This window comes from Microcaecilia unicolor, chromosome 6, assembly GCF_901765095.1.
Source record: "Microcaecilia unicolor chromosome 6, aMicUni1.1, whole genome shotgun sequence".
In the NCBI taxonomy this organism is placed as follows: domain Eukaryota; kingdom Metazoa; phylum Chordata; class Amphibia; order Gymnophiona; family Siphonopidae; genus Microcaecilia; species Microcaecilia unicolor.
In genome coordinates this window covers 263,246,010-263,260,253 of record NC_044036.1, presented here as the reverse complement: position 1 = coordinate 263,260,253, position 14,244 = coordinate 263,246,010, and the positions used below count along the sequence as shown (strand labels likewise).

The 14,244-nt window shown below is 49.9% G+C and overlaps 1 protein-coding gene across 1 annotated transcript in view; it reads right to left on the bottom strand.

The window, feature by feature from the left end:
* LOC115472034 (keratin, type I cytoskeletal 18-like) overlaps positions 1-14,244 on the bottom strand; it is a 56,185-nt gene that overhangs the window by 15,064 nt on the left and 26,877 nt on the right. The window contains exon 6 of the mRNA XM_030206071.1: positions 150-275. Within this exon, the coding sequence (XP_030061931.1) occupies positions 150-275 (126 nt within the window). The remainder of the gene's footprint in view (positions 1-149; positions 276-14,244) is intronic.

Sequence of the window (14,244 nt, the reverse complement as noted above, 5' to 3'; positions counted from 1 at the left end):
GACGTCAGTGTGTTCTTGGCTGCCTAGCAGACCACCTCCGAGGGATCCATGGTCCCAGGCAGGTTAGAACGTTGGAGGTGAGAATTATTATATAGGATCAGCTGTATGCAGACATGAAACAGTAAGCAAATGACATTGCAGAAATGTACCTGTTTCTTCAAGGACTCAAGAGTTATCTGGAGGGATTTCAAGTTCCGTTGCTTCTCGCTGAGCTCTGATTTTGCATCCTCCAAGGCTTCATTCTCTTTCCAGAACTGAACAGGGAGTGTGCTAACCTAGGTAAAGATGAAGATCAAAGTACTGCGTGTGAGCCCTGATGGAGCAAAACATGATTTGATAGTTTTTCCCAGGGGTGTAGCCAGACCTTGCGGTGGGAGGGGGACAGATCCCGAGGTGTGGGGGGCACATTTTGGTCTGCCCCCCCCCCCACCGCCTCTTCACCCTGCTGCTCCCCACCCACTGCTGCAGCAAATACCTTGGCTGTTGGGGGTTTCCAACCCTCGCCAGCTGAAACTTTGTCCAGCGCCGGTCTCCGGCACCACCGCGTTGCCTGCCCTGCTCTGTCTTCCCCTCACATCCCCTCACATCCTGCACGCTACTTTTAGTGAAACTGAGCATGCTCAGTCTCACTAAAAGGAGCGTGCCAAACGTGAGGTGAAGACAGAGCAGGGCAGGCAATGCGGTGGTGCCGGAGACCAGCGCTGGACAAAGTTTCAGCTGGCAGGGGTTGGGGACCCCTGCCAGCAAACTTAGAGGCGCAGAGGAAATTTGGGGGGCCCAGGCCCCCGTGGCCCCACATAGCTGTGCCACTGGTTCTTCCCCCAGGAGACGGCATCTTGTCCTGAAGCCAGTAGCGTTGCTAGGGGGGCGAACACCCGGGGCGGTGCCCCGCCCCCCGGGTGCAGCACCCCCCCCCCCCCCCGATGCAGCGCAGACCCCCCCCGGTGCAGCATCCCCCCCCGATGCAGCGCGGACCCCCCCCCGGGTGCATGCCGCTGGGTGGGTGCCGCAGCGCGCGCCTGCTCAGAGTTCCCTGACTTCGCGCGTTCGCTGCAGCTCCCTCTAACCCGGAACAGGAAGTAACCTGTTCCAGGGCAGAGGGAGCTGCAGCGAGCACGTGAAGAAGTCAGCGAACTCAGAGCAGGCACGCGCCGCGGCAACCCCCAGCGGCATGCACCCGGGGCGGACCGCCCCCACCTTCGTACGCCACTGCCTGAAGCTAACTATTTCTGAGAAAAGAAGAACAAGGGATCCATTGCATCAACAGCTGTACTAAAAATTTAAATGTACACATACTAAATTGTCACTTCACGTGTGATGCATTGCATGTTTTTTTAGCATGTCTGCCAAAACGTTGCTTCTAGAGCATGTGTGTACAATCAGGGTGCATACTAGCCCATTAAGAAGGCAATTCTATTAGCTGGCCTGTCACCAATTCTCAACCAGTTTTAGGTTCCTAACTCTGCATTTCTAAGACTGAGGCTCATAAAATGAGGTTTGATATTGATTTGTTCTTTCATTCCTGCTGCCCACAAGCAGCAAGCTGTGAGTGGCTTATGGAGCCGTCATACAAATGTGATGGTTTCAATGTCAGGCCCTAAATGAGGTGAGGTTGCCAGCATCATCCCAGCCATTCCAAGGCAATAAGAGGCTTGCCCAAGGTCGCAAGGAGCCACTGTGGGATGTGAACCTGGATCTTTGGTTCCCAGCCTGCTATTCCTCTGCTCTTGATATTGACTATCCCAACATTGTGTTTCTAAATTAGTTCCACATGCAGGAAATCAGTGCTGAATTCCTACCCTCATTCCCTCAACCTCCACCCTCCCCCTTTTCAGGAACTGAAATGTGGTTGCTCAGATATGACTGTTTTTAACTTTAAAAATCTAGGTGCCTAAATCCTTTGAAAATTATCCTCTTAGGGGGTGATTCTATAAGTGGGCACCACCTTTTAGGGGCCCGGATGCTTTGTGGTGAGATCCTATTCCAAAATGGCATTTGGGCACCCAGATTCCATTATAGAATAGTAGCATAACCCAGCATAGGTATTCTCACACTTATGCACCCTCCCCCTCCCCCGGCATAACTGTGCTCATGTAAATGTGGCAAGAGCACACATAACTTACTGTATTCTGTAAGTTACGCATGTAAGGCGGATCCTTGCCCATGCTCCACTTATGTGAATGCCTCCTTGCAGTTATTCAATATCCCCCAAATTGTATAAAAGTCGGTAAAAATTGGGCGTGCAAATTTGGGTGTGCGCCCAGTTTGTGCATGCAATTTAAATGAATAATGAACTAATTAGCACTGATAATTGGCACTAATCGGATTTAATTGGAATATACATGCATAAATTTAGAAGCGGGATCTGCGCCTACATTTTACACATAAGATCAAAAAGGGAGCGTGGAAATGGGAGGGTCATGGGCGGAATGGGGTTGTTCCTAAAATTATTTTTATTTCAAATTTTGTTTTATTAATTATAGTCAAAGAGCCAAATATATATTTTACACACGACAGTAGCATTTCTACTTCTCTACTCTTGTCGAGTCCTGATACATTCTATTATTGCAATCTATCTTATCTACACTGCAAATTCCCGATACATAAAATTCTATACTGTGACTACGTTAACACTCCAACTTGGCTCTCATAATTATCATCTTGTAACATCAACAATAATCTCACCCCCCTTTTTCCCCCTCCCTTCCCAACGGGTTGTTCCTAAAATTAACGCACATAGTTACAGAACAGGGGGGAGGGGACACGCTTAATTTAGGCACGAAGATTTGCACCATGTTTCAGTTGGTGCAAATGATTCTGTCTAAAGTTACGTGTGATTCCCAAGTGTAAGCACTTTTCTATAAACTGCGCTTATAGAATAGTGCTTTTCTTGGCACCATATATAGAATTCGCCCCTATGCCACTTATGCACCCTTACAGGAAAGTGCTTAGGTGCCCTGCTTGCATTTAAATGTGGAAGAACTGCAAAAGTGCTAGTACTCTGTGCCAGTGGTGTAGCCAGACCCAGTATTTTGGATGGGCCCAGAGTTAAATTAGATGGACCCTTTTACACCATGCCACCCCCCCCTCCCAGATATCTAAAAAAATGTAGTTTTCTTTCACCTACCTTATCAACATCTCTCTTCCTCTGCGGCGTCTTGGCATCTACCTGCCCGTTGCACCTTACAAGCATCCCCGGCACCTGCAGTGATCCATTATTGCTGCCTGCGCTGGCCCCGCAGGCTTCCATTGGCCGGATCCCACTAGATAGGAAGCAGGAAATGACATCAGCAAGGGCGGGACCCGGCCGATGGAAGCCTGCGGGGCCAGCGCAGGCAGCAATAATGGATCACTGCAGGTGCTGGGGATGCCTGTAAGGTACACCAGGGAGGGACGGGGCTTAGCGATGGGTGGGCAGATGCCGGGGTGCCACGGAGGAGTAGAGAAGTTGATGTGGGGTTCCACCGCAGGGTGGGCCTGAGACAAGCATAGTTGGGCCTAACTGTAGCTATGCCAGTGCTTTGTGCATTTATGTAACAGAAATGCCCTTCATGCATTTATCATTCTACTCCACATTGATGCTAAGCTTTATCTATTTTAATCAGAATGACTCATATGTACCAGCAACAGGTTCACATGTACACAAAAGGAAGATGAAGTCTGCATGACCCATGAGTTCAATTAACTTTTTCCATGGTTATATGAGCTCTAAATCTTAACAGGACACTTTGTATTGCCTTTTCTCATCTCACAATAAAACTATTCCTTATAGATAAGGAGATGCCAACTGCTTCCAAAGCCAACATTCAAGAAGAGAGCGTGAGAAAAAATAAGGTTGTTTACCTACTAAGTTGGTGCTAGCTAAGGAGCTGAGCCCACTGGCAGTCCTAGTCCTACCTCTCCAATGATGTAACTACTAAAACTAAGCAACTACTTCTCTGATTCTCATACCAGTACCCAGTGGCGTACCAAGGGGGGGGGGGGGGGGGGGGTCCGCCCCGGGTGCACGCCGCTGGGGGGTGCCGCGCGCCTGTCGGCTCTGCTCATTCCGTGCTCCCTCTGCCCCGGAACAGGTTACTTCCTGTTCCGGGGCAGAGGGAGCATGGAATGAGCGAAGCCGATAGGTGCGCGGCACCCCTCCCAGCAGTTAAAAATGCACCCGGGGGGGGGGGTGTCCTTTCGCCAGGGGGGAGGGGGTGTCCTTTCACCGGGGGTGGGGGGGGTCACGCTGCACCCGGGGGGGGGCACATCAGCGATCCGCCCCGGGTGTCAGCCACCCTAGGAATGTCACTGCTAGTACCCACTGCACAATATGGGCCAATGCTCAAAATGTAACGCTAGTATCAGAGGTGATTAGCACTATACTAGTGCTGGCGTTAGTGAGCACAGAATGCTCAGAGGGCTCCAGCATGGGAGACAATGTGCATGCCAAAGATTAGCACAAATAGCACAGGGGCGTATCTGCGTGGGGCCACAGGGGCCTGGGCCCCCGCAGATTTCGCCCTGGCCCCCCTCCCCGCCGTCAACCCTCCCCCGCTGCTTACTTTTGCTGGCGCCGAGGTCCGACCCGCAATCTCCGTTTTTCGTCTTCCTCCGTGGCCATGCTTCCAGGAAGTAATGCTGCAGTGCTGATTCGTTGAATCCAGTTCGGCGTCTGACGTCAGACGTCGAACTGGATTCAACGAATCAGCACTGCAGCGTTACTTCCTGGAAGCATGGCCACGGAGGAAGACGAAAAACGGAGATTGCGGGTCGGACCTCGGCACCAGCAAAAGTAAGCAGCGGGGGAGGGTTGACGGCGGGGAGGGGGTGGAGAGAGGCGGCGGCGGCGGCGGGGGGGGGGGAGGGAGGCAAAAATGTGCCCCCCCCTCTCTGGCTGTGGCCCCCCCTACCGCCGGATTCCAGATACGCCCCTGAAATAGCATGCAAATGTAGTCAAATGGATGTTAATGAGGTCATTTCCTATTTCCTCCCTACGTTCAGAGAGCAGTGCACAAAACAAAGCCACCCTTACCACTTAAACTATAATGCCAGTTTGGAGCAGGCATCAGGGTGTTTTAAGAGAGGATTTTTCATTATTCTTTCTTTAAAATCTGTTGGTTTTGATTTTTTTTTTTGAAGTGGAAGAAAGCCCATGTAAGCCTGTAAGCGCCGGTACTAAGAAGTAAATGTGTGCAAGTCTGAACAAACCCGAAAGTGAAAGCACACATTGGCACACGTTTCCTGCATTTAAATATAAGCCTTCCAAGTTTAAAATTTTTTTTTGAAAAAGCTTATATTTAAAGGCGCAGAAAACAGGTGCTAATGTGTGCTTCACTTTCGAATTTGCCTGGTGCATGCGCACAAGAACTGAGCTTACTGTGAAACTCTTCTGTGCATATGCCAATCATGTTCCCCCCCTTGATTTTGCTTTTACAACATACATATCATTTGCAAACCATTTCCTTTGAGCATTGGTGAGCTAGTTTTCTGCGCTGTTCTGGTGGTATGGGATCTGCACTGTTGGCTTTACTGCAGGAGTTCCGAGTATTGGCCTGTTAGTGAGCTAGAATTTTCAAAACAGGATACATCTGTGTGTGCACATTGATACTTGTCTCTGCACAATTTCTTCAAGGTGATGTTCCAAATTGTCTGAATTATTCAGATTGTTTTAGCATTCTGACACTGAGGGGGCTGTGCCTACAGTATTTCTGCCTTCTTCACCCCACACTCATCACCTACATCATACATTAAGGGGAAGGAAACCAGTTTTGCTATATTTCTTCTTATTAATTGTATTGTGTAGAGCTGCTAGTGCAAAATGATGGGCTCAGCCATGAAGGAAGCCTTGAATTTTGAAGACACTATAAAAACAGTTCTCTAAATCTAGGTGCACACATTTACACACAAAGTGGAGGAGTAGCCTAATGGTTAGAGCACCTGTCTTGACACTCAGAGGTGGCTGATTCAAATCCCATGCTGCTCCTTGTGATCTTGGGCAACCCTCCAGGGACAGAGAAATACCCAGTGTACCTGAATGCAACTCACCTTGAGCTGCTACTGAAAAAGGTGTGAGCAAAATCCAAATAAATAAAAAAAAAAAAGGCTATTATGGGCCAGATTCTATACAAATTTCTGACTAGTGCACAAATGTGGACGTGCAAGTTCTAGAACAGTGTCAGTTGCTGCTTCAGGGCCACCGAGAGACTAGGTGGGGCCCGGGGCAAGGCCGCCTCGCATCCGCCCCCCCCCCCCCCGTCGCTGCCGTCCCTCCATCGCTCCCCCCCACCGCTGCAGTCCACGGTCTCACCTGCCTGCCTCCATGGCTCAGGGCCCCCTTCATTCAAAGCAGCAGTCGCAGATCGCATCTCTTCTGGCCTTCCCTCCCTGTGTCCCGCCCTCGTCTAATGTAACTTCCGGTTTCTGCGAGGGCAGGACACAGGGAGGGAAGGCCAGAAGAGACGCGATCTGCGATTGTCGCTTTGAATGAAGGGGGCCCGGAGCCGTGGAGGCAGGCAGGTGAGACTGTGGACTGCAGCGGTGGTGGCCTGACCCCAGCGCCGGGGAATTTTGGCCCCCCTGCCTTCCCTCTCGGCGGCCCTGGCCTGCTTTTACTAAAGGCGCTAATGGACACCTAGTGCAGCTTAAAATGGTGTACTGTAGGATGCGCTCAGGCATCCTGCGGTAACTGCTACATGTACGTCTGCTAACTGTGCACTAAAAAATACTTTTAATCTTCTTTTGAGGGGGTGTGTCAGGGGGCAGAGTTTAGGTGTTCCTGTGCTAATCTGTTAGCACAGCTACATTATTGCACACTAACTGGTTAGCACATGAGCCCTTACTGTGTACAAAAGGGTGACGGTAAGTGCTCATGCAGTACATTTTTTTTAATGGTTGCTCACTAGTGGTAACATTAGGGATAGCTGTTAATACAAAAAAAGGTCATTTTTCTGGCTGTGGTAAAAATGGTTTTAGGACATGGGACAGCACAGAGAGGGTCCAAAGTACAGTACAAAGTCCAAACAACGAAAAGAACCACCAGGAGTCTTCAAAATTGGGACACAATTTCTTTAATCATGTAACTTAAACATCAATGTCTTTCCAAAATTAATTAAAGTACGAAGGGATCGTCTTAGCTCTGTTTGGCTGAATGACTAAGCACACTTCACTTTTATTGAGCGGGACAATTATCCAACTTGTCATATTCAAAGGAGAAGTTTCAATCTAAGTTACATGATTAAAGAAATCGTGTTTTGAAGGCTCCTGGTGCTTAGTGCCCGGGAAAAAACTGTGTATGGGTATGCTAAGCCATTTTTTTAAAACCACAGCTTAGTATAAGGACCTATTAATTGTTAAATTAGGCACCAATTGGCCTTAAGTACCAATAATAACCCTAGGTGGCGTTATTTGGCGATTACTGGCTCTAATTTGTAGCTATGCACATCAGGGGCATAGCCAGACTTCGGCGGGAGGGGGGTCCAGAGCCCGAGGTGAGGAGGCACATTTTAGCCCCCCCCCCACAGCGCTGCTGACCCCCCCCCCCAGCGCCGCCGCCACCACCACCAACTTTGACCCCCCTCCCGGCGACAACCTTTTCGACCCTCCCCTTCCTTCCCGCAGCCACCATTGTTGGGTACCTTTACTGGTGGGGGACCCCAACCCCTGCCAGCTGAAGTCCTCTTCTCTGGCATGGCCACGTTGCTGGCTGATCTGCAAGCCTTTGTTCAGAAACGGAACAAAGTCTTGCAGATCAGCAATGCGGCCGCGCCGGAGAAGAGGACCTCGACTGGCAGGGGTTGGGGTCCCCCGCCAGCAAAGGTACCCGATGGCGGCAGGTTGGCGGTGGGAGGGGGGGTCGAGCGGGTCGTCAGCAGGGGGGCCAGGTCCAAATCTATGGGGGCCCATGCCTCCGTGGCCCTACGTAGCTATGCCACTGATGCGCATAACAGCACTTAGATGCTATTCTATAAACCTAGTGCCTAATTCCTATAGCACGCAGTTACAAATGGGAAATATCTATGGCTGGATCAGGAGCGTGTCTTGTAGTTTCTAAGCTACAGAACATAATTACTTATGTGCACAACTGCCAACTTTAGGCATGAACACATGGGTTTAGTTTGTGGGGGCGAGGGGGGCCTTGCCCCCCCCAAACAGCTTGCCACCTTCCGCTCATGCTATTCCTGAGGTGATGATCACAATTTGAATATTTTTGTATGGCGAGTTGTAAGGAGGATAAAGCACTTAAGCGGCTAAGATAGCCACATCAAACATAGTACTGTCTTAATGCGGTTCATCCTAGCTGGTTAAATGCTGAATATCACACAAGCTATGTTTTATCCAGCCATGTATGCCTGTATATTCAGTGCAGGTGCATGGACAAGACTTGGCATTGACAATCCAGGAATAAAGCCAGCAGCGATCAGCAAAACACTAACTGCCGCCAGCTGAAAATTGAGCCCAATACGTCTGCTGAGGAGGGGTTATGTTTCTGATACTAAGATTTTTCTAGCTCATTATAAACCATAAAATTGTATTTCTCTGTTTATCACCCTCCTCTCACCTATCCCCACCCATCCCGTTAGAATATCAATGAAATGCTTTGATGTCCCCATGCATACCTCCTACCCACCCCCACCCTCCCACCCTGTCAGACTGTCAAAGTAATGCTTGGGTGTTTCACTTATATATACTATCTGCTACCACATTTGCTTATTTCCGATCTGACGAAGAAGGGCAACCTTCGAAAGCTAATCAAGAAATGTATTATGTCCAATAAAAAAGGTATCATCTGATTTTCTTTTCCATGTTTTCTTTTGCTTGATTTCTATTGATACTAAGATGAAACCAGAATCAGATTTTTGTTTTCTATAGTGAATTCTATAGAGAAATACTCTAGTAGCTCTGCATTCACTGTTACATGACATGGAGGGGCAAAATGGAAAGATCGTCCAAGTACGAATTAGGGCGTTCTTACGATAACGTCCAAAAATAGACCTGTATAATGGAAAAATAGTGTGGGCGTTTTTCGATAATCGATTATCCCTGTAAGAAAACAATCAAATGACGAGCGCAGAAGCGTGACTAAATTGGGCGCCCTAAGATGGTCGATTATTGCAGGTGCAAATGACCAAATCACGTGGTGTGTAAAATAATGTACAAAGGTGTATCGCAAGTACAGTACATGTTGTTCAGGCCATCCGGGTACGGAAATATATGAGGAACGCATATATGTGTCAACTACAGACATATCATGCTGCTCCACTCATACTTTCATCATATGTGCCCATCTGAATGTCCGGATCTGCATGCACTGTACACCTGTACACCTACTGAACATGCAGTAAATGCATATTGTGTATATGTGAAAAGGGTCGGGTGGGGTGCGTCATACTCATCTATATAAGGCACGTTTCACACTCCTGCAGGCATGTGCACGTCAAAGACGTCTATGCTTACGAGGGCGTCCACGTGCTGATAGGGGCCATATATGGAATGGTCATCCATATATGGAGCTGTGCATGAAACGACGTCCCTCACGCAAGGTCGTCTATATAAGGCACTTCTTTTCCAACACGTGGAAAAATGGCACAAAGGCGAGAGCCCAATTTTGGCGAGGAGGAGAGTTTGCTCCTCGTCAGGCTGTGCGTAAGGCACCGGCACACCCTCTTCATACAGCACCATCACCTGCCCCCCAGGCTGCAGGCCATGCGAGCCTGGTCCCGCATCCGGGAACGATTAGAAAGGTAAGGTTATGGCCCAACCCCCCTCCCCTCCTGTACCTACACATATAACAGCTCCGTCATCAATGTTACCACCAGTAACTGGAGTGTCCATGCAAGGATCATGAGTAATATAGGAACATGCACAATCACTAATAATTTGTATGTTATTTAAACGACCACCATTCCCACATCCCTACAAGAATGTATTTCGTTAGGTTAGTATCGTGACTATGCTATTAGTGTTATGTGAAAATTTCGTTAGTTATGTGAAGGCCACATTTTCCAACCCCTCTTTGCAGCCAGTGGGTTACAACGCCTCCGAATAGTGGAAGCATGAGACCAATGAAACCTATACCATACTTTATAACATGGTCATGATAACACATATAAAGTAGTTTAACAAGCATACATTATAATGTATACAAACGGTACTGTCTGGCCTCATGCCCACCTCTCTGGCATCATCTGCATAGGAACCAACTCGGTGGCTGCTGTGGGTGCTTCACCACCCCACCCCCAATATCAAATATGTATGGAGGGAGGGGTCATCTCCACTGGGGGTTCCACCCCCCAAAATGGTAAAAAGGTGGCTCCTATGATTCACTACCAATGGAGGTGCCCCCCCCCCCAACACTGTAGACCCTCTCTCTCTGGTATGTGAATAGCAAATGAATGTGTGCAGAGGACAAAAAGGACCAACACCCCTGACCCCTGCTCTACAAACTTATATCTTACAGACGCTTTGGAGTCCACCGGGACCTCGAGTCCCTAAGGAGGCGGTTCCGCCGGGTAAGGCGGGAGAGGCCCGACCTCATCCGGGCGGTGCGAAGGCACCTCAGGGCTCGCCGTAAGTATTCAAAAACAGGACACCTGTACACATTACTACATACATTTCATGAATAAAGCAAATGTGTTGTACAATATCACTTCCCATGTGCCTAATAGCCACCTAGTAATACCATATCTGTCCCAGATCAAGGATGCAGGTTGCAGGGGTTCTCCCATGAGCGTGCTTGCAACGTCCGACCATCCCCCCGAGATGAATGAGATGATATGCCACACTTTACTATTCCCCTTATTGTGGTGGCTGATTACTGTGTCCTGGTACAGGTGCCTGAGGCCCTACTTTTACTGCATGTTATGGCCTAAATCACATAAAAGAATTGTGCTCAACACCCTTCCCACTGCCCCCCCCCCCCAATAACTCCTACAACAACTGCCCATCAACCCCTCGTTGCATCTCACAATGCAAACATGCTGGTCAGCAATGAATTTGGTATGCCCACATGTCCTGCGTGGTGTGTGTCAGAGGAGGGTCCAGGGTTCTGTTTCATGTCATCTGATGCAGCTCATTCCCCGTGGGCATAGGCTACGCCTTACCACACCCTGCCCCATCCCCTGCCTCACGCCACCCAGCTACTGCACTATGCAAGCCATGGTGTATGCACTGATCTCAATCACACTCCTTTTACATACACAGGGCTCCACCAGCAGGAAGTTGAGCGGCAGGATGAGGAGGGCCACCACCTCCAGGAGGAGGAGGAGGAGGAGGAGGAGGAGCAGGAGGAGGAGCAGGAGGAGCAGGAGGAGGGGCACATGGAGGAGGAGGAGGAGCAGCAGCCAGGCCAGGAGGCGGGCCACCAGGGAGAAGAGGAGGAGGAGGACTCGGAGGAGGGAGTCCTCATCATAGACATTCCTGAGGACCCCTCCCCACCTGCAGCTCCTTATGAGGGCTCTCCCTCCCCACCTGCAGCGCCATCGCCTGGCCCACCTCCATCCCCTGGGCCAGCTTCTGTGTCCCCTGGCCCACCTCCAGCCTTTGGCCCGGCTACGGTAGTGCGCCTCCTGCAGCAGCTGGTAGATGGCCAGCAGCAACTTCTAGTTGGCCAGCAGCAACTTCTAGTTGGCCAGCAACAGCTGCTGCAGGAGGTGACAGCCCTACGGCAGGGCAATGAGCAGCTCCAGGGCCCACTAAGGGTACTGCTGGGGCTGCTCATTGCCCTGCTACAGAGGGCCTTACTAAGAGGGCGTGGCCACCCTTAATTTAAATAGGGGGGGCCTGTTGGGGTTGTGTGTGTGGGGGGAGGGAGGGAATTGTTGGGGTTGTGTGTGTGGGGGGAGGGAAATGTTGGGGGGTTCTGTGGGGGGTGGGGGAGGGAATTGTTGGGGTGTGTGGGGAGTTGTGGGGGGGGGAGGAGGGCATTGTTGGGGTTATTTTGTAGGGGTGGGTGTGGGGGGGGGGGAAATAAATGTTTGTTATAATATAACTATCAGGGTGTGTGTGTGTGTGTTTGTCTCCCTTGTGCATTACATATCACCAAATGGTGCTGTTGAGTTGAGAGGAAGGAGGCAGCAATATGCATAGCATTAAATGTGCTGTGTGAATGAGAAGGTGATGTATGTCTGAGAATGTTGGCCAGACAGAACGCCACCTGTTCATTCCAACCTGCATGGCTATATATGTGCAGGGGGGTTGGGCCGGGGAGGCTGGCTGGATATTTGTGTTCATGAATAAAAATGGCCAGCCAGCATCTCTCTCTCCCTTCCTCCCTCCCCTCCACCATACTGACCCACAATACAGAGTGCCATCAATAAGAGATGAATATTGTACCACGTGTGATCTGCCAGGTACACACTTCCACATAACTCCAGGTACCACATACACAGTGTTTGCTGTCTGATGGACACATATCCTTACCCACAAGCCACATTGGTGGGGTGGGGGGGGGGGGGGGCCCAAGAAGGACCTACAAACAGCTGGCTCATATTTTCACATTGAATACATCAGCTATGGTATATAATGCTGAGGAGCAAAAGGGAAACAATGGGAAACCCAATAGATGGATGGTTACTTCATCACAGTTGCAATGTAATACTTGTGTTAGGGAAGGGCACAAATAAAAATGGTGCTCATTATTTGCAGGTGTGATCACACTTTCTCCAGTAGTTGATCAAGGTGTGTTACATTCAAGTATTCTGGGTTTGTGTCAAACTTTGTCCCTGAAGTGACTTGCCTTAGGTGGGATTTGAACCAGCAACCTTATGATTATAAGGCTGGTGCTCTAACCACTAGGCCACAGCAGCCACCAGGCTTTAGCCACCACCAGTTACTTTGGGTTGGTACCTGTACACACACCCCTCTCCCTCACCACCACGTCATAGGCCTCAGTGGCACTACCTGTAGCCACCTCGATCATTTTGTCCAGGCTACCGATTAAAAACAATGTAATGTGCATGTTCCCTACCCTACTACCTATGGAGCAATTTAGGAAGGTGTTCCATAATGTGCTATACACATCCATTGCATTAATCATTCTCCCCTCCCCCGCCTATGGACCTTGAGAATGGGTGGCCACTTCATAAATGGGGACTGGGGTACACCACATAAACAAGGAAGATGGAACCTACCGGGAACCAATACAGCACCTCCAACAGCTGGCCCACACCACTGAGGACCTGCCAACCCCACAGTACAGTGCACAGGAACCTGGTGAAAACAGAGCTACCTAACATCTGACTCCAGACTACATACATACAGTGAATGCACACTCCTTGACTATGAGCACAAAGAGAAGAGGTGGCAGACAAATGAGAGCTTACCATGAACGTCTGTTTCAAGACTGTGTAGTGCGCCTTTTATCTTCTGGAACATTAGCTGCACATCTCCCTGATTGAAATGACCGTTACCGAGGGGTGCATGATTTGGGGTGAGTGTAGCAAATTCGTGGCCCCCACACACTGCCTGCTACAACCAGGCAGAGAGAATGGGAGAAAGGAAGGGAGCATCAGGCGATGTGGAAGAGAGGAAACGGAAGGCGTGGTGGCTGAGGGCCAACAATAATTCCCCCCCCCTAAATACACAGGTGTACCCAAGCATGCTAAGTGAGGGTAAAACCCTGTAAATGATTATTACGAACAACCGGCAAGGTCTCAGTGCAGGAAATGGCAGGTAAAATGGCAATGAAGAAAGGGAAGGCAGGTGGAGACGCCCATACTTTACTACTCATAATCGAAACCATGTGTTCCTAATCGCTATCTGAGCTGGGCACGCTTAGGAATTATGTGTATAATGGAAAAAGAAACGCCCATATCAGAATCGCCTATTCCCCTGTCTCAATGGGCGTTCTTGGCGCCCATATAAACGCCCACTCCGTATTTTCGAAAATCCCATTGGTACAATGCCACCACGCATGCCGCCGACCCGGAAGGGTAATTTTCTCGAGGCAGAGGTGGAGCTCCTGGTGCAAGAAATTGTACAGCGGCACCGGAGTCTGTTTGCTCCCACAGGGCAGAGGCTGGCAGCAACAGTAAAGCAGCGGGAATGGGAGGCAGTACGGGACAGCCTGAATGCTGTCTTCCATGCTGGGAGAGACGTGGAGGACTGCAAGAGGAAGTGGCGGAAGCTGAGGAGGGATGTTCGGAGGAAGGCGGGGGCCAATCCCCCAGGCAATGACACTGCCAACCTTACACCCATGGAGCTGATGGTGTACTCCCTCCTACCCCAGGAGGGCATCCACGGGATTGGCTCCATGGACACCTCGGG